The sequence below is a fragment of the Geospiza fortis genome, unplaced genomic scaffold (genome assembly GCF_000277835.1).
Source record: "Geospiza fortis unplaced genomic scaffold, GeoFor_1.0 scaffold486, whole genome shotgun sequence".
In the NCBI taxonomy this organism is placed as follows: Eukaryota; Metazoa; Chordata; class Aves; order Passeriformes; family Thraupidae; genus Geospiza; species Geospiza fortis.
Genome location: NW_005054417.1, coordinates 787,637 through 810,090, shown reverse-complemented (window position 1 = coordinate 810,090; position 22,454 = coordinate 787,637). Strand labels below are relative to the sequence as shown.

The 22,454-nt window shown below is 38.5% G+C and overlaps 1 protein-coding gene across 1 annotated transcript in view; it reads right to left on the bottom strand.

Moving 5' to 3' along the window:
- The window catches only part of PREP (prolyl endopeptidase), an 86,756-nt gene that overhangs the window by 7,172 nt on the left and 57,130 nt on the right, over positions 1-22,454 (bottom strand). Inside the window, exons 11-12 of the mRNA XM_031061583.1 lie at positions 8,101-8,237; positions 2,364-2,458 (exon numbers count right to left, since the gene is read on the bottom strand). Coding sequence (XP_030917443.1) covers positions 2,364-2,458; positions 8,101-8,237 — 232 coding nt within the window. The remainder of the gene's footprint in view (positions 1-2,363; positions 2,459-8,100; positions 8,238-22,454) is intronic.

The following is a 22,454-nucleotide window of genomic DNA, read 5'->3' as shown; positions in this document are numbered from 1 at the left end:
ATCTTTGAATTATTTTAATAGAAGAGTATCAGCTTAGAGAACGCACAGTTGTCCAAATCTTGCTTGTTTGGCAAGAGACTAAAACTAGATCCTCCTCAAACATTACCATACCTAAAGACCATGGTAATCTCAGCCAATTAAATGCTAGTAAGAAAAGGGAACTAGGAAGAAAATCCTTGCATTCCTGTAGCAAAGGCAGTGGCCCAGCCAGGCAAGTGGGGCTTATAGGATGCAGAAATGGAAGTCCAGTTTCTTCTGCTTTCTTTAAAAGCTGCATGTTTATTCCAAGCTTATTACCTAAGGTTCCCCCTATGGTCCAGGAACCTTCAGGACAATTAATTTTACCCTAAATTAAGTTAGAGCTACAGTCTTGAGATGTCTCTTTATCTCCATTCTCCATCAAGTGATCCTTAGACAACCAGTTTACAATGGTTTTGTAAAACCATTTAAAAAACCAATAATTTTGTAAAATCTTTGTTTCTGCGTCACAGAAGTTTAGCAAGGTAAGTCTGACACTTAGTCATAAACATCTGGTAGAATTGGAAGCAGTACATTTGTAAGTTTTTGTGGTTTTTGTTGTTGTTTTTTTTTTTTTAACAAATACACATCATTCTTGTATTACCAAGACCGTTGAAGACAGACATACTGGGACAACAAAAAAAGTCTTTAAGTATGTGGCAATAAAGGCAAAATAAATCCTACTCCTTGCTCAAAACACCAGGCTGGTGTAAGGTCAGAATCCTGTTTATAAAATTAAACCTAAGCAAAAAAACCTTCTGTAATTGCTTCTGGAATTAAAAAAGAACAGATACATATTTTATTTCAAACTGCAATAAAAGACTTGGGTCAAAATCAAGCAGGAAATAGGTGCATCAAAGAAGCATTATCATATTAAAATAAATTTTATTAAAATCTACTACAAATCAATCTCCAAATTAAAATTAATGAAGGATACTTCATCTTTAGCAATAATATCCTGTATCTGCAAGCACAAACAGCTTCTATTTATGAAACTATTACATAATTAACTCAATTGTGAGGAAATGACCCAGACAAATAGTTACCACAGATGAAATAGTAAAATCAAGATGCAATGATCTGGAAATACCATTTTGTCTGATAAAAAGATATTATGGCTCACTGCCATGGCAAATTGCTAGATCATAAGCACCATTGTTTTGGTACATTTGCCTTGCTGACAACATTCCCAGCAACTTATGCACCAGATTCTTGGAATATGAGTGAAGTGTCACCATTAAATAAGGATAGGTATGTTCCTGAGATGAGAAGGACTTTTCCAAGCTTTTTCCCCTGGTGGAGGAATGTGGACAGTCAACAATAAGGCAAGTGGACAAAGACAATTAAATGATTAAGACAAGATGGGAAAAACATGGACTGAAATACATCAAAAGTGTTCAGAAAAGGGGAAAAGAGATTGACAGCTTTTCAGTGTTTGACTGAGTTGCCCTGTGGCATGACAGTCAGATTAAAGAAAACCCTAAAAGGTCAAATGATTGCCTACCAGCTGGATCACCCAAGAGTTCAGAGAGGATGATGTGAATGCACTTCTGGAGCTGATGGTTTTCATATGAACTTCAATCACAGAATCACAGAACCATTTAAGTTGGAAAAGACATTTAAGATCATCAAGTTCAACTGTTAACTCAGCACTGCCATGTCCCTAAGACACATCTATGTGTCTTTTAAATACCTCCAGGGACGGTGACTGAACAACTTCCATGGGCAGCCGGTTCTACTGCTTGAAAATCCTTTTGGTGAAGACATTTTTCCAGTCATATTCATAAATTATTTTTAAAAAAAAAGGTCTATTCATAAATTATGCAAAAACAATACAGAAGAGTTTATACTCTGAACTCTAAGAGTTCACACCTTCCATAAAGTTCTGCAAACTTTTTTGTGTGTGTGTCAGTGTTGCTGTCTTGGGGATTTAGAATTGGGAACCTGCAATAATGAAAGAGGTAAGTGAAAGCAAGCCAGGTCTTTTGCAATAGGCAGACATTTTTTGTAAGATCAATTCAATATAAATAGCTGCATTTTCCTGTGTTTAACTCCAGGGAACTTGACATTGCTTAAAAAACCTCAATGATTTTGTTGGAAAATACTGTCTTTATACAAAACTGTTTTTAAGTAGGCTGCAAAAATGAAAATAATCTAATGAAAACCATCAAATTAACACTGGACAACGTACAGATCTAACATGTAAGTATGGAAAAAGATCTACTTTTGTGCAGAATAAGTAAAATGCAAAAGGAGACGTGAGCACAGGAGAAGGAGTGAACAGAAAATGTTGCAATTTTCATTACTAAGCCTGCAGTTTTGTTCCTGTGCTTTGACTGACTTACCTTTGTGCCAGGTCTCTCCATATTCGCCCCCGCCCCTGATGTTCGCCACTGCCAGAACTCCTCCCAGGTGTCGCACAAAAATAAGTCTTGACACGCTGAAAAAGCAAACAGATAAGAGGATTATTTTTATTTTCCAATTTTTATACACCTACCACTTCTGCAAAAATACTTTGAGGGAAAGATCTCTCCTGAAGTCAATGATGAAATTGTGAATTAAGTCCCTCTTGATGGCGTACCTGAGTAGTCAGGCTTTTCTGATGGTTATCCATGGAAATGAAACTCCCAGCAGCTTTAGGAGAGGAAGGAACCAGTGCTGGTCTGTTCTTCCTCCCTTAGTTCTGCTCTTCACAGGAGAGTGGCCAGTGGTTTGGCCTAACAGATGACCACTCAGAATGTGTCACCATTTACAAAAATTATCTTCAAAGCCTGCAGTCTAGTCTAGTCTAGTCTAGACTACAGTTATGCAATACCACTGGACCTCCATAGCTTTCTGAATTGTTCCTCTTTTATGGGACTTCCACTTCTACAGAGAGGAAAGGAAGATTTAGCCCAAAGGAAGAAATTAAAGAATTAAGACTTAAGATCAGCACTTGATTTTTGTTTATGAGCAAGTATATTCAACCTAACTTCTGCTTAATTTACTTCTTTTGGACCTTTGCAATACTGTGTTTGCAAAGAAAAATTCTGTATCTACCATTCTTTTGTGCCATGGTCAGCAGTCAAGTCAGCAGCTGGCCAATCCCATTCTTACTCATTTTCTTCTTACATTGCTAAATACAAGACAAATAGTATAACATAAAATTATAGGTTCTGCCTCCCCTACTATCTCCTGAAACTGTCTGAAAGCAAAAATAGCATATTGTTTTAAAATGTCAAATTGCAAAAGCATCAAATATATTACTATCTTTTTTTTTAAATGGACTGAAGTAATCAAATTATATTTAACAATTAAAAAATGTTAATTGTTGATCTGTTGAGGCAGTAGCTTAACATCGCCGAAGCTGCAGAAGGCCAACCACACATAAGCAAAGGAGACAAGTAAAAAAACAATTCTTTTTTTTTCCCCTCTAGTATGTTTAAATTTCTTATTTACCTAAATTCTTTGCTCACCCAGAAACCACTGTCTACAGAAAATAAATTTGTTCAACCACAAGGGCAAGGGCTGTGTCTTTTTACCTTTAAGTCCCACTGCTGTTTATCAGAAATGGTTTGAAAAATGGCAGTCTTACAGTGTGTCTCCTGTGGATGTAGTATCACAACAGGTGAAGTTTTCATACCTCCCAAAGCAATTACTTATGTACTGGCACATGTTCTTGAGAGTATATATCAAGGAGTAAGGAAATAAAAAGGAAAGCACAAGGATAACTGGTAAGAGATTTCTGCATTTTCATAACCATCAAAGGAAAAGCTTCCACCTAGGTTGGTTATCAGATGGCTCAGGAGCCATGAATTATCTCAGCTTCTGTACAATGAATTCTTAAGACCATCACTGCGAATTTCACTTTCCTTAGATTGCTGTGACATGCTGTTTAAATGCAAGATTGATATTCTATAACCACATTGTGCACAGGTCAGAGAGTATTATCACTCTGTCAAACTCCAGGACTCTTAATTTCAACAGGTTACTACATAGTTAATGTGGAGTAACCTGACAGGAGGTTGCCTCATGAGACTGTGGCTTCTTAATTTTTGGTATGTAGAGTCACAAAACCTTCCAAAACAGTCTGCACTCCTTTTCCCTGTCTACCTCAAACTTTGGACCTCTTGATCCAAATTTACTTGATTCCCTAATAACCAGAAGTAGCAAGTAAGAATTACAGGTAAGGTAAGAGCTTGCTTCCCAAACATACTGCCTGAGAATACTTTAAAAAATAAGATATTCCACAACAGAGTCCACCTCTTCCATCTGCTGAAAGAAACTGTGCCCATCTGAAGGATCATGGTGAGTCAGGACCCTAACTTGACCAATATTTTGAGTATTTGTAACAAACCTTCTCAAAGTTTTTCTCTTGAACTTTAGGTTCAAGGAACGAGGTTTTATAAGTATAAAATCCAAACTTATTATTTTTTAAAAAGTGAAAATGCCAAGTAATTAGACAGCACAAAGCTCAAGTTTCACACACAACCCTATTACTGCCTGCTGTGTTTTTCCAGGTGGATTCTTGCCTCCAGATTTGATTTCAAGTCAGCTTGGTGTCTGAGTCACAGCAAACTGCCCAGTCAACCTGCATGGCTATGAAATGTCTCATTCTGCAAAACAAAGTCTGGCTCCCTGCTCTTCCCGACAGTCTCTGTAGCCTTTTGCTCATTGTCCCTGTTCTTCCTTCTCTCCTGGAAGCAGGGTAAAGGAAAGGGCAACAGGGTCAAGATGGAGTCAGTGGAGGGATCAGAAGATGGTTCCCACCATGGAGAGCTCCTTCCAGACCCTCTAATCGCTCTTTAGGAGCATAAAACAAGAAATAATAAATCAGATATTGTTTTTTACAGTAGAGAACAATATGAGGAGCTGTACTTCACAGTCCAAGAACACCTCCCCAGAATTACTGATCTGCTGTGAGGTATTAGAGTTGACAGAAAAATGCAGGCTAGCGCATGGGTGATGGGGAAGAAGTCCTGAGCCACTGGACTTGGTTGCTTTTTAAGCTTTTGTGGAGTTGAAGAGGGCAGTAACAGAATAAGCAAAAGGAGTAATCCTCCACTCTGCACTGAGGGCTGCTCTCTTGCCTGACCTTTCTCCAGGCTCACAGTCTCTCTTTGCTTAAAGGCTGGGAACATCCTGGCAGTGACAAGCAATTTCACAGCCTGCTACACAACCAGCCATATTCCAGGATGACTTAGAAATTGCTTCTCCTGTACCCACGCAGGCACACACACAACAGTGAAGGGAAACATCTTGGTTCCTACAGTGTAGTTAGCCAAATCTGAGGCATCAGTGGTGGGTTTGTGATGGCATTTCCCCAGCAGCTCTGCCAAGCCACTGGTATCAGCTCCATCAGCCTTCACTTGCACTTTCTATGTGGGCTGTATAATTAATGACAGTGCTCTAGCAAGCACCATCTCAAAATGCCACCAAATTAAGCTCCCCAGTCCAGAAAAGCATATGAAAAATGCATGCTTGCATTCAAAAATACACCACTACTGTAACTGACTTAATGACTTTGGCCTATCATTCTTGCTGTTATTTCTGGATCCTGTAGCCTGTTGCTTTGTTTCTATTGCTTTCAGTGAAAAAGATTTCTTTTCATTTTTGATATGAAAAGGAACATCAGCTTGTGAATTAAACAGAAATAAGTTCCCCAAACTAGAGAGCTTGTTCACACTAATGGGTGTGAAATACCAGTAAGAAAATACTGTACAGGCTGGAAGACATACAGGACAGAATTGAAACACTGGAAAGGAGAAGATGGAATGCTTTGTGGAAAGCTTTAAGAGTCTTAAGTTTAAGTAAAAAAGCCTAGGAATTTTTTGTTTGTTTTTTTTTAAGGCAAGCTGATTCCTACTGGTTACATTTCCATGGCTACATCTCGGCTCAGAATCAGGTGAGTGATGTAGCAAGCCTCAACCTTGGCCATCCTGTGGCTGCTTTCTAGCACTCATGCCTGTGGTCATAAAATAAAACAAAAACCAACCAACCAACCAACCAACCACCACCACCACCACCACCACCAACAACAACAACCAAACAAAAACCCAAACCAAAAAAACCCACCACCCGATCATGGTGTTGGGCTGTGGATGGAACAGCACCTGGATTTGGGAACTCCTTGTGCAGTACTGCAGAATGTAGTAACAGAGATGGAGTAAAACATGAGTGGAATCTGCCAGGTAAAGGGTGAACTGGACATCCTGCCCTTCTGACATAAATTCCCTCTTACAATTTCCTTTCCCTGATTTTGCCTGCCTACTTTTGGGACACATTTCCTCACCAAGTACTCAATTCTCAAGTTATTAGTCATAAACATGTATTTGAAGGCTTTGGCTTTTCTTTTTTTTTTTTCTTTTAGAAAGAGAAAGCTGAGAAATCTTATCTTGATATTACAGGGAGAGAGTAAGGAGGGAGGTGTGGCCAATCATGTTTTATTTACATTGGCAGTGGGATAATATATTTTGATCTGGAGGTCACTGATAGTTCTCTGAGCATTTACTTTTAAGGGACTGTTACAGAGTCATATTCTTAATTTATGAACTGTATAATGAAGGTTTCACAGGGTTCAGGAAAATATAGGTCACTGCTCCTACCTCCCATCTTCCTGTCTTCTAAATGTCAGCTGCACCCTTTTGCTGCTGTTTGCTGGACTCCTACAAGAATCAATTTTTAGCTTGCCAAAATGGCAGAAACCCACCCACTCCGTTTTGCTGGGATAGTTTTCTGTCATTCTGGCGAGGTAAATCAGCTTAGCAAAGGCTCCAGCAAGCACTAGGGCCAATGGATGGGAGGTGGAAGTAGGTACTGTAAAATACCTTCTCCTTCTGCCAGCAACCAGCTCTGCAGTATGTGAAATTTTACCTTAAATCAATAGATATGTAATATTCATTTTACATTCTTTAAAAATGAAAACATGGTAAGTTTTATAACAGTTCTCAGCATCTACAATAAACTATAATAAATCAGTGTTTAAACCTAAGTAAAAAAGAATTTTGAAACTATGCTAGTTATATAATTGTGTCTCTCAAGAACCAGAGGAAATTAGAAGTGTAGCTTTATAAGGCAGATAAAAAGCTTACAAATAATCACGGAGTACAAGATGGGAGGTCCATTGTTAGACAAGGTGTTTGCTAAAAAGGACAAGAAACTGTAAATGCTATTCAGAAATACAATCACAGCAAATAAGAAAGGCAAGCACTATACAGGATTTCTTGAAATGTGCTAACTCTGAAGCAAGACTGGTAGCACCTAAACTTGATAGGACTGTTTTATAATAGATTATTTTTCTGTAGTGAGCTGCTCTTCTGCTTCCTGAAAAACTGTTCTCTATTCAGCCCTTTCCATTTCTGCTTTCCTCTGCCTCACCTAGAAGCATTTCTTAGGTATTCAAGCACTGCCTCTTGGCAAGTCTATTCAAATTACCTTGCTTAAGAAATAAGCCTTTTCTTTAGAGAGATCATCTATGCAATAAAGCTTATGGCTTTTGAGAGCTACAAAGCCTGATCTGAACACAGCATTTTTGGTTTACAATGTATTGCTTTGCATTTGAGAGGACAGTATCATTTGTGTCTCAAGACACAGTCCTCTTTCCTGATCATATGGGCCACAGAAGGATTTTTTTTCCGATGTAATCTCAAAAGTATAGTATGAAAATGCAGCCAAATTTTAATTATTTACATTAAGTTAGTCAAACATTTGATGTTCTATAATATTTAGACATAGGTAATTGTTTCACTTGGAATAAAGAAAATTTCCTATGGTATTAGTTCAGCAATGGGCTCAAATATTTCCTTAATATCTTTGTCCATGTTTTTCTGTTGAACTCAGTGACAGAGCAAGAAGAGGTTAAGGTGTAATCCCAAGGGCAGGGTGACTGCTGTAAACCACAGGAGAGCAGAGCACTTCCCTGCTCTGACATAATTTCTTCTGTGAGCCTGGGTAAAATCCTCGAATTCTGAACTAACAAAGCAGACAAATGATGCCTGGGCAGCCCTTATTTTGCTTCTTAGGAACCTGAAATGCATCCTGTCAAAATCAGGGTGACAGCTGCTAATACCAGATACTTCAGAAGGTGTGAATCACCCTGCTTACCTGTAGCTTGGTGTAATCGATATGTTGAAGCCTCCATATCCATACAAGAAGGCAGGATGAGAACCATCTAATTTAATTCCTTTCTTGTGAATAATAAACATTGGGATCTTAGTGCCATCTTTGCTAGGGTAGAAAACCTAAGACAAGAGAAAAAGAAATACAAAATGCTCTTAGTGCTGTAACTACACAAGTGCTGTCAACAAGAAGCAGAAGTGACCATTTCTATGGGGTCTGAGGGTAAAACCTTCTGAGCAACTTGCACTAATTGCCCGGGTCAGGTTCAGTACTGGGCATCACCTGCTTGGTTGCTTAGCAGCTCTGGAAATTGTATCAAAAAGAGACAATACAAAGGGTATGATGGTATCACCTTTAGGTATCTTATCCTTCAATTCTACACACAAGAGGGTTTAAGAAAATGTTACAAAAAGAATACAGGTCTCTTCAAGGGAAGACTGTCAAAACACAAGGGCTGCATGGTCCATCACATGTGAAAGGAGCTGGCACAGAGAACAAATAGAACTAAAACCAGATTTCCTGCACAGATGAATTTACCAAGGCAAGTCTGTATCCAGCAAAAGTGGACTAAGCATTGCCCAGTCTTTCAGGCTGTCTCAGAGACACTTCAACCTCATCAGGGTGGTAACACGAGCCATGACAGAAACTTTTGTAACACTTTGGTGCATTTTCAGACATTACTAGGCAACTAGAACCTTGCAGAATCCCCAGTCCATCAAATAATACAACTGAACTGCTCACTGGCTTTCTTCTTGAAAGGAAACCAGCTCCTGAAACACAAAGTATCATTATAGCACATGCTTTCATACATCTTTCGATTGCTGCCACAGCACTGTGTGAGGTTGAAAGCTGAACTCCACGTACACAAACATAGACAGCAATTGTTTAACACAGTTCCCACATCTTCTTGTTTTGATGCATGTCTCTGCCTGCATAGTCTAATTTGGGATCCACTGTGTTATATTTTGCCAATCAAGAAAAACACGTGGCTGTGAATGCAGTTTATTGCTTGTCCTAAAATTCTGGCTGATTCCTTTTCACTGCCTTGCTTTAACATCGCTGCAGCTTCGACTCTAATTAGAACAAAAATGTAGTAAATGAAGAATGACACAGTCTTATGATTTGGTTGCATGTTTACAATCTCTGCTTTTAAAGGAAATAGTCCTACAGTGATTTGTAGAGCACATGATCAACAGGTTCTATTTTTACAGCATATGAACCTCATCAGTAATATGAACCTATGCAATGCATTTATTCTGAGCATTGCCTGTAATGTGAAACATGTAAATCCACATGGCAGAAAACTAAGTAATCACATTTAATTTTAGTTTAATCATTGCTAAAGAAATATGAGAAATTGCAAATGAAATCACATCTACCTCCAAAGGCTTTACCAAAACCTCAAGACATATTACAGATAAGAATTCAGTATTTCACAGTGCCCACAGCAGATGAAAGAAACCCAACAAAAGACCCAAAAGCCTAAGGGTGTTTCTACACAGATAAAATCACTGTTTCCAACTGCCATAACTGTATCTTAACTGACCAAGTGCTTGTCAGAACAGTAGAGTATAATGGATTTTTACTTTAAATAGTTACTATAAATGAGTAAAATAACTGATGAACAGGAGAACTACTGAGGCTGATGATGAGGATTTCCAGAGACTCTTCCCTAAAACGTCATCTGCCAACTCCAGCTGTTGCTGGAAATTCTCAGGAAGCAAGCACGCGGCCTTTCCATATTTCCAGAAACTTACTGCAGTTGGCCAGTCCTTTCCTGATGATTAAAGTATGCCACTAACCTTACTGCTGGTATCTGAATGAGGACTTTATCTTTTATATAACAACTCCCTGAAAACTGACTTCTGTAGAGCTTTTATTGTCATCAGTTAAGATAAAATAACATACCATTAAATGAAATCTCAACAGAAAAAAAGACGCATGTCAAGCTGCATGTCATTGCTTAAATTTGCAATTTAAGTGTTTTCAGTACTATCTTTGCTAAAATAATTCTTACCTCTCCCTCCAAGAACACACGAGAGAGGGGGTAGAAATCAATTCAGTGAGACACTAACATATGTGAAGCCATTTAAGCTTCTCCAAATAGATTATTTTCAACAACTGATTCAATCTCACCTTTAAATTAGCTGTTATCTCTGAAGCAAGTCCAATCATTTATTCATGTAACCAATAAAGGGACGTGGTTCTATCTCAAAGATTAAGGTAAACTGCAAAGGGCAAGCCCTAAAAAGAATTTCCCAAGACAGTGTTTCATGCCTAACTTTAGATCCTGTCAGCTTTTACAGTGCTAAATGCTCATAAAAGGGTACTACCTTTTCCTGTGTTATCACAGATAGGAGAGATCCACTTGTGCCATTTACATTCTATTACTCATTGTTCATATGATTTCCAATAACGTCTCAAGGCACTAAGGTCAGCATATATAAGAAGAGGACAAGTTAGGAAAATTAATTTGAAGGGAAAACGATGGAGAAAAACACTTCAGAAATACTATTATGAATGCTGAAACTCACCATTCAAAGAGGGACATGCTAAAAATAAGTATCTTCAGCCTTTAGGAATGCAAGAGCAATGCTGTGTGGTTGACAGGGCACTCCTGCTGTGTGCAGCCCTTGGTGCTATTCTAGGACCACAGTGCTGGAGCAGCAGAGCAGCCCTTGAATAGCTGTAACTATCAGTCTCACTCCAATGTCCCGGTGCCACATGGCAGTGGGGTCTCAGGGCCAGAAACACTTTCAATTCAGATGGCAGAGCCTGAAGTATACATTTATAGCTTCTAGTCTACTTATTGTGATGGAAGGAAAAAGCAACACTGTTTGCACAGTTACTCATTGCTACAAGTTACATCAAAATTAAGCTACATAAGCGAAACAGAGCCCAAGCTTAATCATTCTTCTTTAATGCATACATATGTATTTATAGAGTGGCGTGTTACTTTCTTTTGATTTTTAAACTTAGCATTTGAAAGCAATTTAGACTTCATTTTCACCAGAAAAAGACAATGGATGTTTAGTCAAAGACAGTTTGCAGAGTAAGTTTTACAAGCAAACGCAGTTAATAGCTCTGTGCTCTGGCTTGTACATTTACTTAGGGGTTAAGCAGGATAAAAATGTTCAATACATTCATTCCTGGGAAGGTCTTTGTCCTCTTAGTTATCATCTGCTTTAAATGTGTAGTATTTATATTAGGTGAATCTCCACTCAGGAAAGAGGGGAACTATCAGCAGGCATTGTAGACACAGACCTAAATTCAGAAAGGTTCTATATTTATCTACCTCTGCCTCTGCAATGACAAGAAGCATCCTCTCCATCTCAAGTCACCAAGAGGCAAAACTAAGTATTTTAGAAAACCAAAAGGTCTGAAAAACAAAGGCTGTAGATGAAGTTTTTCTTTCATTTATCTACAGAAATAACATAGCCAGACATTGATACAGAAGTAAAAATAATTTCGGCAATCATCCAATATGCACTTCTCTTGTAAATATGAAATCAGTACCTTAGAATATTAAAGAAATTGACACAATCATCCCAATAAAGAAATAAAACTAATCTGTCTGCATACTCACATTGCGCCACATAACTAAAAATACCTAAAATTACTGACATTGAATAGAAATTCCAATTTTTAAAAATTAAAAACCTCAGCAACTTCTGAGTATTTAGTTTTACATTTTCTCCCTTTCAGAACTATTTTATGTGTTAATATAATGGAGAGATTAAAAGATGTATGTAATTATAATTGTTTGGGCAAGAAAAGTGCACCTGAACTCATGTTGCTTTTACAAAACCTAAAATCCTTCTACACAAAAACCAACCCCAAACCTTTACACATTTAAAATTCACCTTCTAAGGTAAGATTTAACACAGGTTTTGAAATGCAGCTGTAAAACACATATCCAAAATACTCTTGTCCATTTGGGTCTAATGTATATATTTTTTGAACTGTTAACAGTATCTGAATGTTCACAAATCTTTTATAATTTGCCTGACTTGCTCATTAATGGTAAAGCATTAAAATCCAGTCAAAAAGTGATTAATTTGTCTTGTCAAGAAAGAGCTATGTCCTGTAGACAAAACATGAATTTTATACATGACTAGAAACTTTAATTTCTGAGACTTGAAAACACCCCCTAAGTCATAGCAGGCTAATTATTCATAGGAAGCCAATAGTTATTCTAATAGTATCTCTCCCAAATTCTCTTTCAAGATTAGGTATTACATACCAGAAAGAGCAATTGTTTCCATGTCTGTGTGTGCTTGATCAAAACCAGGTAAGAATCACACTTGTCATTAACTGACATCCTTTGTGTGAAATGCCAAAATATTTTACAAAGAGCAACTAAAATGGCATATAAATCAAGCTGGAATGTTCCTTATTAAAAAATCATGTTCAATAATTTAGGTTTATTAACACTACAACAATGCCTTTAAAATAATTTTTCCAGTATGTCCTATACAGTTTTTCTGAGATAATTCCTTTTCATTTGAAACAAACACAGGATTTGGCAGTTTTGTGGGATTTAGCAAGTTTTTCTACTTCTAGGTAAGAGCAGCTGCCCTCACACACTGCTGCAGCCACCACAAAGTTACAGACAGCACTGGGGAGGCAAAACACACTGTTCAGTCCCAGCAACCCCTGGCACAGGGGCTACAGGGAATGACTACTTGGAACTGAGCTTCGCATAAAGTATTCCCCTTGTTAAGTGAAGATTTCTCATCACACACCATTTGTGTTTTGAGACTTGGGGAAGAAAAGTATAAGGAATTCACAGTAAATCACATAACTTTGCTCACATTTTGCCAAATGTCACATATGCTTTGTTAAATGTTCACTGTTTTAAAAATCCCACACCAGTATCTTTGAAAGGTGACTGGAACAGTAAACTTAAAGGAATAGTCCCTAGAGAAAGCCTTCCTTCACAGATGGTGGCACCAAAGTTTTCAAACCTATGTTTAGGTACAGAGATAACAGTGCCAGAACAATGCCAGATAGCAACATCTCCCACTGACAAGTCCTAACACTGGGTGCTTCAGGAAGGCAAGTCACAAAGACCCTGCCCTCACACAAGCAAGTCTGAACAGGCAGTGCTGGCAGGCAGGGAGAAATCCTCTCCTGAGATGCCAGGGCAGAAAACTCACTGATTCAAGCAGAATCATGTGCTGCCTTCCCCAGCATCTGTCCATAGCCCATTCCATCCCTCATCACCTCTGATCTTACAAAACAGACACTAGTCTGGGGTTAAAGATCACAGTACATCACAAGCAAAACTCCCCATTTATTGCAGCAGGGGCATGGCCACACGCTCTGGCAGCCAGCCAATGGCCACACGTAAGAACAGCTCTTACTAAACACCAGTTTTTGTATTCTTATATAGAACATGAATCAGAAGTCAGGAAAAATAACAGAGAACTGTTACCACTACAGAGCAAATCTACAGGATCTGAGGTTTCCTTTCTTCAGAGGGGAATCCTCATCAATCTTCTTTAAGCCTCTTAAATTAGCTTCAAAGCAATTCTGTGTGGGTTGCAAAGCTTGCTTAACACTGAGCTGGAGAGAGGCCAAAGTAACTCAGTACAGTAAAAATTCATGCAGGTAAAACCCAGAAAGAAGGACACCCACCACAGACATTTGCAAATGCACTATGAAAATAATCAAGAAACTGCTCAGAAGAAATTGTTTCACCACCCACCCACCCACCGGCACAAAAAGCAGACTCATGCTGACAGAGGCAAAGTGCCAGGAGATGGTCTTTTACAGGAAATGTCTCCTTGCTACTAAGTTCAGCTGCCTAACTAACTGCAGGGAGGTATCTCACAGGGTGGTGGGAGGATGCAGGGGAAGACAAGAGAAAAATACAGGTGAAAGATGAGAAATCCTGCAAGACTTGCATGGCAGAAACTGCTTTTAAATCACTCTTTTCTAAATAAGTAAAAAGGTATCATCCCCCTTACATAAAGCATTAGTTGTAAATGGGATACAATGAGATCCCCACACACCTTCTACCTTCTGGAGAGAGGCTTCTTGCCTTTTCTGTTTATCCTCTGCCCCTTCAGTGCAATCTCAGAGCTTCCTGCAGCAGAATAATTTAAATCTGCCAAGTACAGTTATTCCTCTTCTTTCATCAATTTGTCTTGAAGATGACTTAGTGTACAGTGAAGAGACAGACAGATATGAGACAGATAAATTTACCTTTTCATTTAAATATACACTGTAGTCATGTTAAACAGAAAAATGTCCCAGGGGCCTTTGTAAGTTACAGTCTCTTTTCTGAATTACCTCTGTGTTTATGCATTCAGGAAATGTACTACTGTGAAGCAGTATAGCATGAGACAAACAAAGGGGTGTCTTGATGGAAGTAGCACACCATTATGAATAAAATCATAAATAACAGCTGCTGGCTAGTCCATTTTCTTTCATTAAATCAAGCTTTACTTCACTCAGGAAACTGCTTTGACAAGAGACAACTCACTGCAGTAGTGTGTAGGCATTAGAAAATAAACACCATTCATTTTTACCATGCTGGAAATCAGTTCAAATTGTAATGAGAAACACTCCAAGAACAAAAATGTAAAGGGAACTTACCATGGGGTAAGCAAGAGGAAGAACTTACTTTTTGCAAGCTACTTCACAATAACTATTCTTATTTGTGGTTTTATGATGTGGTAGATGCACACAGCCAATCTGACACGCTGAGAGATGAGAAAGATACATTCACTCAAACTAGCTAGTAACTAGCTAACTACCTAACATTCACTAGTAACTAGCAACTAGAATTAGTAACTGATTCATCTTCCCTGGTTTTGACTCCATCTTGCTTCAAACCTTCTTGGTCATCTCAACATAGCCTCACTGCTGAGTGTTCACAAGCTTCAGGAAAATGATACAACTACTGTTGGGTTTTCTCCCTAATGTTGGGGCATCTACACTGTTCAGGTGCTCAAATTTCACCTGTAAGTTCATACCCAAAAATTCTTGCACAGAGAAAATTCAATCTTGAAAATGGGGATGTCAAGTGTCAGCTTGTGTCAAAGCCTCAAGAGGATCCATGTATTTGCTTACACGGCCAAGAAGCTTTGTTCAGGACTTTCAATGGCCAGGCAATTTCAGAGGGCTCTGCTCTCTCTTCCTTAGAGAATCAGGCCATGTCTACTGATGTCAAGTTGGGTATCCAAAATCAGAAGCGCTATAAATCACTAAACACCTACAAAAATTCTGCATGTGGCTAGTAGAATATTAAAAAATTCATCAATGCTTTTTGGTTTGAAAGAAAAGAGATCTAATACACCAGACAATGCATGTTTCAAAATCAGTTCCGAAGCACTTTCCTGTGAATATTTATTCTGAAGTATTTACTGAAATAAACAGGTCATTAAAAGTACTGTGAAGCAGTTCCATATGCATTTTCTCACTCAAATTATAGCTACATATAATTTACTTTCTGAGATAAACTTGAATTTAAAGTCACTCATTTGCACCCCTACATGATTAAAAAAAAACCCAAAACCAAAATGGTAGGAGAAGGGGGGAAAATCCATTGAGAATGGTCAAGGAAAAACTAAAGTCCTGTAAAATACCTGGGATGCTAACTTAGAAAAAATAATTCTAAGGTTCAGATGGTATTGATTTCAAGCTTCCTGTGGAGACAGTACTATTGTTTTCAGATTTGTAGCAGTCATTTGTACAATGAAGAAAAATCACTTATTGAGTAGCAAGAAGCAGAAGAGAAGTATGAGTTTTCATGCATTATTGTAACAATGCTTAGGGAAAAAATTATTCCAAGTCGAATATAAAGCAACCCAGCAAAAATTCCAACTGATGGTATAGTTTCCAGACAGATGTCAAAACTAAGACTTTGAAGGGATTTCATACCAGGAACACCAAGGAGTGTGCTGAAGCACCCTTGTAATACTCTTGGAACAGGACAGAGAAAAACAAATAACAAAAGAGGAACATTTTTTTAAGCCCTAAAACTAATGACAGTTTGCAGGAATCTTTCCTTTCTTAGGTAAAACATGAACAAGACAGCAAAACCAATAAACTTGTATCATAATCCACAACTAATAATCAACTATCAATAAATCAACAGATCAAATTTCTAATGACACCAGATCAACTAGAACAAGTGCTATCAGTTCAAAAACCACCAGCAAGCAGACAGAAAAAGTCAGGGATGTCCTCACTGGTAAAATATGACTGTGATTTCAGGCATTATGCTTTGAAGCTTTTCTGCATTCAGACTATTTTTAGCTGTTAGCAGAGATCTCTGTACAGTAGTTCTTTCAAAATAATTGACAAATTGGATGAAGAGCAAGCAGTTCCGGGAGTTGTCAGGGAGAATTTATGTAGCAATTTTTCCATGTCTGTGAGAACAGAAGCTGGAACTAAGGAAATCATCTCTTTCTTTATATCATTCATCTACACAGTTGAAACACTAGTTACTGTGAATAATAATAGTTCTTAGAGGCTCCCCATGTCCTATAAATCTGCTGTGAGATGACTCAAGGACAGAGAAGAAATAATTAGTCTAAGGGAAGATAATATTTTATCAGTACCTCTGAGCAGTGTTGATAAAATCAAATCAACTGCTAAATGAAGATGCAAACTAGCTTATCATTAATAAAATTGCACACTGATGAATTGTGCTGCATCATAAGCAGACAAAAGCCCAGAGAAAATGAGTGATTTAAATGTTTTTTGAGTAGAAAGTGAACTGAAAAAGAATTATCTTCCTTTATTTTCCTTCAAAAAGTGTTTTTTCAGAATTCACCAAGATTTCGTGATTTTTAAGTTTTTACTACTTCAGTTCTTATACTGAGAACAAATAAGAGAGGTCTGCAGAACAATTCCTCTCATTTGTTCCACTTACACAATTTTGCAGCTTTGCATCTCTGGATACTTATCAAAGCACTTTATGTTTAGCTTGTCTTTTCAGCAGTGATTCCAATTTAAGAAAAAACAACCCACCAAATCTGTTGACAAAGCATTGACTAAACTTTTTAAGCTCTGCCTTATTGTTACTAGTGCAATTTTTTTCTGTCTTTGGTATAAATGGAGTAGATGGAGACTCTGCCCTTCAAAGAGGTCAGCAATACCAGTGCATTACTAAGAGGTGTGATTGTGCCATCTAACACTGAATAGAGGTTCTCCAAAATCTCCTCACTGATATTTAGCAGAAATTATTTTCCCAGTATAAACTGAACTGCTCATAATATTACATGATTACCCTGGTTAATATGCATCCTTTTCTAAGGTAATCATGCTCACAGTGAATGCAAGAGCTGTAACTTTAGGTTACCAGACTGGCTATAATTTGCTTCCCTTTTCCCCTTCCAATAGCAGAGTCTGCTCCAAGTAGTGGCCACACAGACTCAATAATTTTTCAGAGGTTTTCATCTTCCATATGTCTATGTAAGATCTCACCAACATCTGAAATTGTTGTTTTCCACTCTCAACTCTGTTAATCTGCTTTCCACCATGATGATGAATGTTAATTAACAACAAGAAAAACCCTAATCCACCAAGCAGTTTTGACCCTGCATGAAGACAGCAAGTATAATTTTATTGGGCTGCAGTGATTATGTGTGTGTATATACATCAAGAGTTTATCTGCATTTTTTAGCAGTTCTAATTTGGTTTTGTCTCCTTTAGGTAGTTAATGCATAGCTATCATTATCAATCTTCCAAATGTAATTTATTTTTGTGTTCTGCTTGAAGCTGTGGTTGGTAAGGGCCCTGTCATGGTCTGCATTTCCATGCTGTCCAGCACACTCTTGAATGTGGCCTATGATTAACTCTTAAGTCCTGCAATAACCAAGCAAATAAAGGAGCAACAACCTTCTCATTTGTTCCCTGCCAGCTGCCCTACCTCCTTAAACCTCTTTGTAACAGTTGCATGCCAAACCTAATAAATAACTGCATAAACCAGTTAAGAACCTGCCTGTGCCCGGAGGCCTGCAACTCTGAAACCCAAACCTCCCAGCTCTGCCAGAGCCACTGCTATTCTGAAAACAGCTCCCCAGCTGCTTACAGAGACACTATTCAGAATGAGAGATGCATCCACTGTAAAGTATTTAAATGGGAGTATGGAGTTGTGGTGAAGCTTAATTGCTAACAGGAAACATGGAGGCACTGCAGAACAGAGGGGACAAGGGAGTCCTTTTTGGAAGGAGTAACAAAGAGAAGCCAAAACTACCTGGAATAGTAAAATGCAATCCGGCAAGGCCAGAAATACAACATGCTATATAACCTGACAGATGCAATCACATAAAGAACAGTGAACAATTCACTAAAAAGTAATTTAGAAAAGTAACTTGGAGATGTAGACATGCCAAACTGAACCTGAACAATGAATTGTTAGGGAAAAGGCAAACCCTGTGTTGAAGATTGCATGTAAGATGTTTTCCATTACCATCTGTATGGCTGATTACCTTGTCAAGTGAGCAGCTTGCCTTATCTCTCTCTTTGAATGACCACATTCACACCTTCCTCGGGAGGGGACCTCTGCTGATAACAGACTATTGAATATCGGTGCATGACTGATAAGAACTATAACATCCCATTGTGAGATGCTCTGCCCAGAGGGAGGAGCCAAGCACTGCTACCCCGATATACTCTGAGATTCTGAAATTGCAACTCAGTTTGTCTCCACGAGATTCCCCAGAGGAACAGCAGCTGCCTTTTCCTCCTGGATCTTCAGAGGAAGACTACATCCTTCTCTACAGAACCCCCTTGCTCCAACAGAACCACACCTGATACTTCAGAGGACTGCAGCCACATTTTCAATCGGACTGCCACCAACACCCGGACCCACAGGGTGTCAGGTTGGGTTCTGACTCTGTCAGTGTTGTTCCAGTGGACTGTATTGTTTATTTTATTCTTTTTATTTCTTCCCTATTAAAGAACTGTTATTTCCTGCTCCCATATCTTTGCCTGAGAGCCCCTTAATTTAAAATTATAGCAATTCGGAGGGGTGGGGAGGGTTTACATTCTCAATTTCAGGGGAGGCTCCTGCCTTCCTTAGCAGACTCCTGTCTTTCCAAACCAACACACCCTGCATGAGGACATATAAACCAAAGTCTCACCCCCAATGTGTTATGAAGTAACCCCTCCTGTTGCACTCACATTTGGAAAGGCTCAGCTGGAGTGCTGTGCTCAGCTGAAACCATGGCATACCATATGCTGAGCATCTAAACAGATTCCAGGAAGACGATGCAGAGTGATAGGAGGCCAGGAAATACAATCCACTAGAGAAACTGAACAGAGTGCAGATTTGTCTTTTGTTTTGATTGTTTTTAGTCTAAAGGAAAATAAAATTGAGGGACACACAGTGACAGTCTCTAAACCTGCAGAAGTTGGCTGTAACCTGAAGAGAACCAACTGCCTTCCATGGCAGTGAGGGACACAAAGCAATGTATTTCAAGCTCAAGAAGGGAATTCAGGCGAGACCTTCAGGTGGTGTCCCCCTGTTCCCTGCAAAAGCTTTTTAATAGGAAACTCAGTGAGAACCTGGGACAGACTGCCAAGGGAGTGTGAAGGCTTTTAAACACAAGGCAGACAGAAACCAGGCAGGAATTGGTACAGGCAAAAGTGACCTGCCATAGTGCCCATGACAGCTCAGTCATGCCCATGTCACCACCACATCCAAACACATTCAGGCATGGTAATTTCATCTTTCCCCAGTCTTTGCCCGTTGTTTATTACAGCAGCTCTGCTACAGGTTCTTCTGTTCAGCACAGCTGTTGGGCAGTAGAAGTTGGTTCCTCTCTTCTTGCAGGAAAAGCCAATATCCTATCTCCTGGGACTCCAATAGATGAGTTCTGAGATTGTTCTTACACAGATTTTATGTGATTTCAAGAAGAGAAGCTTCAAAAGCAGAAGTGAAGAAGACAGACTCTAAAACAGAACTAGCGCCTCCCTTCTCACAGCCTTTTGCCTTTTCATAAAACCATGAAACTGAGAAATGTGAAGGCCATCCAGGGAGTTTATACACTTAACAAAATCAACAGGAAGAGCTGGTGAGAAGAGAGATATATTCAAAAATCCACCACTTGCATTACAGATTTGTATTAGTTAAACTTGAGAAAATGGTTAAAAAATTTAAGTATTAAACATTTACATGTTAAAACCAAAGAAAACATTTTTTAAACTTGCCCATATGTATAACACAGATGTGCAAACACCCATCAACAGAATGCCCAACATTTTATTTTCAAGTAATATGAGCCTCACTAACAAATAAATTACTATAGTTGCTACTCTTCTGGACATTTGTTTGAATTTAAACACTGTCCTATGGCACAGACAGATATATACCTGGGTATATAACTTTTCCTAAGAGCAAATCCCCTTCTTAGGAAACCTAATGACTATTAAATGCACTTACATGACACTGCTAGCACAGTACTGAAAAACACAACCAGAAAAGTCTGATTTCCTGGAGGCCTAGTAAAGGCAGCCAGTGTGTCTCCCTGCTAGGGCAGTGGCTCGAATGCTGGCCTCTGCCAGTGATGACTGACAACTGCCATCATCTAATGATCTTTGCCAGCTGAATAAAACTAATGATTGTGGTCCCAGAGCAATCTGTCCTCAATACAGCATTATCATCACAATTAAACCCCACCCCACCAGCCAGGCTCCATGAGGCAAAATGATGGGTGGGCAGATGGATAGAAATATTCCCATTCTGCAGAGGAGCATTCTCATTCTGAACAATGCTGGCACGCCAAAGTTTGACATTTATCCTCTTAGTGAGAAAAGGGGCAGCTATCACTTTTTTCTTTCAGTAGAGGGCTATGCTGAAATTTCCCATTTTTATCACTACTTGGTTTAAGCAAGAATTAAACAGCTATAAAGAGGCTTTAGAGCATTTTTTTCTGTGGAACTATTCTGTGTTTGACCCTCCTATCATTGATGGTATTGGCCATTCAATCTGCACTGTACAAGACACACAAACACTATAATGATCAAAAGACTGTGTGCTGTCAGGCTTTATTACTATTAGACATATCAAGAGGGGGCTTTTTATTGATGCTGAAGTTCTCTGAACTATTTGTGTAAGATTTTAATAACCATTCTTGATTAGGTTTTCAATCCACATCTGAAAACTCAACTCTGAGGATCAGCAAACCACTGCCATTAGAACAGCAAACCATATCCCCAGAGCAACACCTCATCAATGTGAAGCCATGGACAAATTTCATCCTGAATGTTTCTGTTCCTGTAGAATGAAGTTAATAACATTCCCTACCTTTGAGAAATAACACTGATAAGCCTATACAAATGGGAGAAGAAAAGTTGGAAGTAGATTCCCACTGCGGAACATTAAACAGAATTCTTACTTACCCTGTGAGTAAGAGAGTTAATTAAAATAGCAATGTGTTCATGCTTAATTAGTGGAGGTGAGTTCAATCAGAGAAGTGAATATGAAAGTTCCAGGAAAAATAGAAGGGAAGAAATTCTTCAGTGACTTTTTAGAAGGAAGACAAACCCCAAGTATTTTTACTACAACATTATCATTTTAATATCTCTATATCAGCAAAGAATCTACCTACTGAGCTTCCTGAAGACCTCAACACATGTGTTTATTTAAGCTGTCTGAGTGAATGACTTTTTGATGGCAAAATGTATTTTCCCATTTACTGTAAAAATCAAAACTATTTTTTATTTACAATCAACAATGCAATCATTTAAGACATGTGAGGCAATCCTTTAAGCTCCACTACAATTCCTTAAGCTCTTGTTTAAAACTCCTGGGTGCAAAGAGGAATTCAATTCACCATAAACACTATGTTTAATGCTTACAGGTCTGTCAAGTCTGTGCTATTTCACCTCGTGTTTTAAGCAATTCTGAGAGAGTGTGGAATGCAGCTTCTTGGGATTAAGTAAGCCAACTAACATCTCCCTTCACTAGAAAAGTGGAAAACAAATCACTGCAAGTTCAAACAAAATTCTACTGAGTAAGGTGCAGGAATAGTCTTTCATAATGAGCTTTAGTTAAACTACTAAGCAATCACTTCTCTTGCATGCTTGAAACAAATGAACATTTTTAGAAAGTCTAGAGCATGACGGTTCTACAGACGCTTCCATTTTAAGAAGCTCTCCAGCTCCCTAGACACTCAACAGAAAAATAAACAATTTACTATTAAAAGTTTGGAACTACTGAATCTCAAAGCCTATATGACAATACAAATGAACACAAAGAGTATTTAAAAATATTTTAGTATTGTTTTCACATTGTGTAGTTAGTAGTGTACTAATTCTTCCTAAGAGAAGGTTTGCACTCGCCTGCATCCCAAACCACATTTCCATTGTTCTGCATT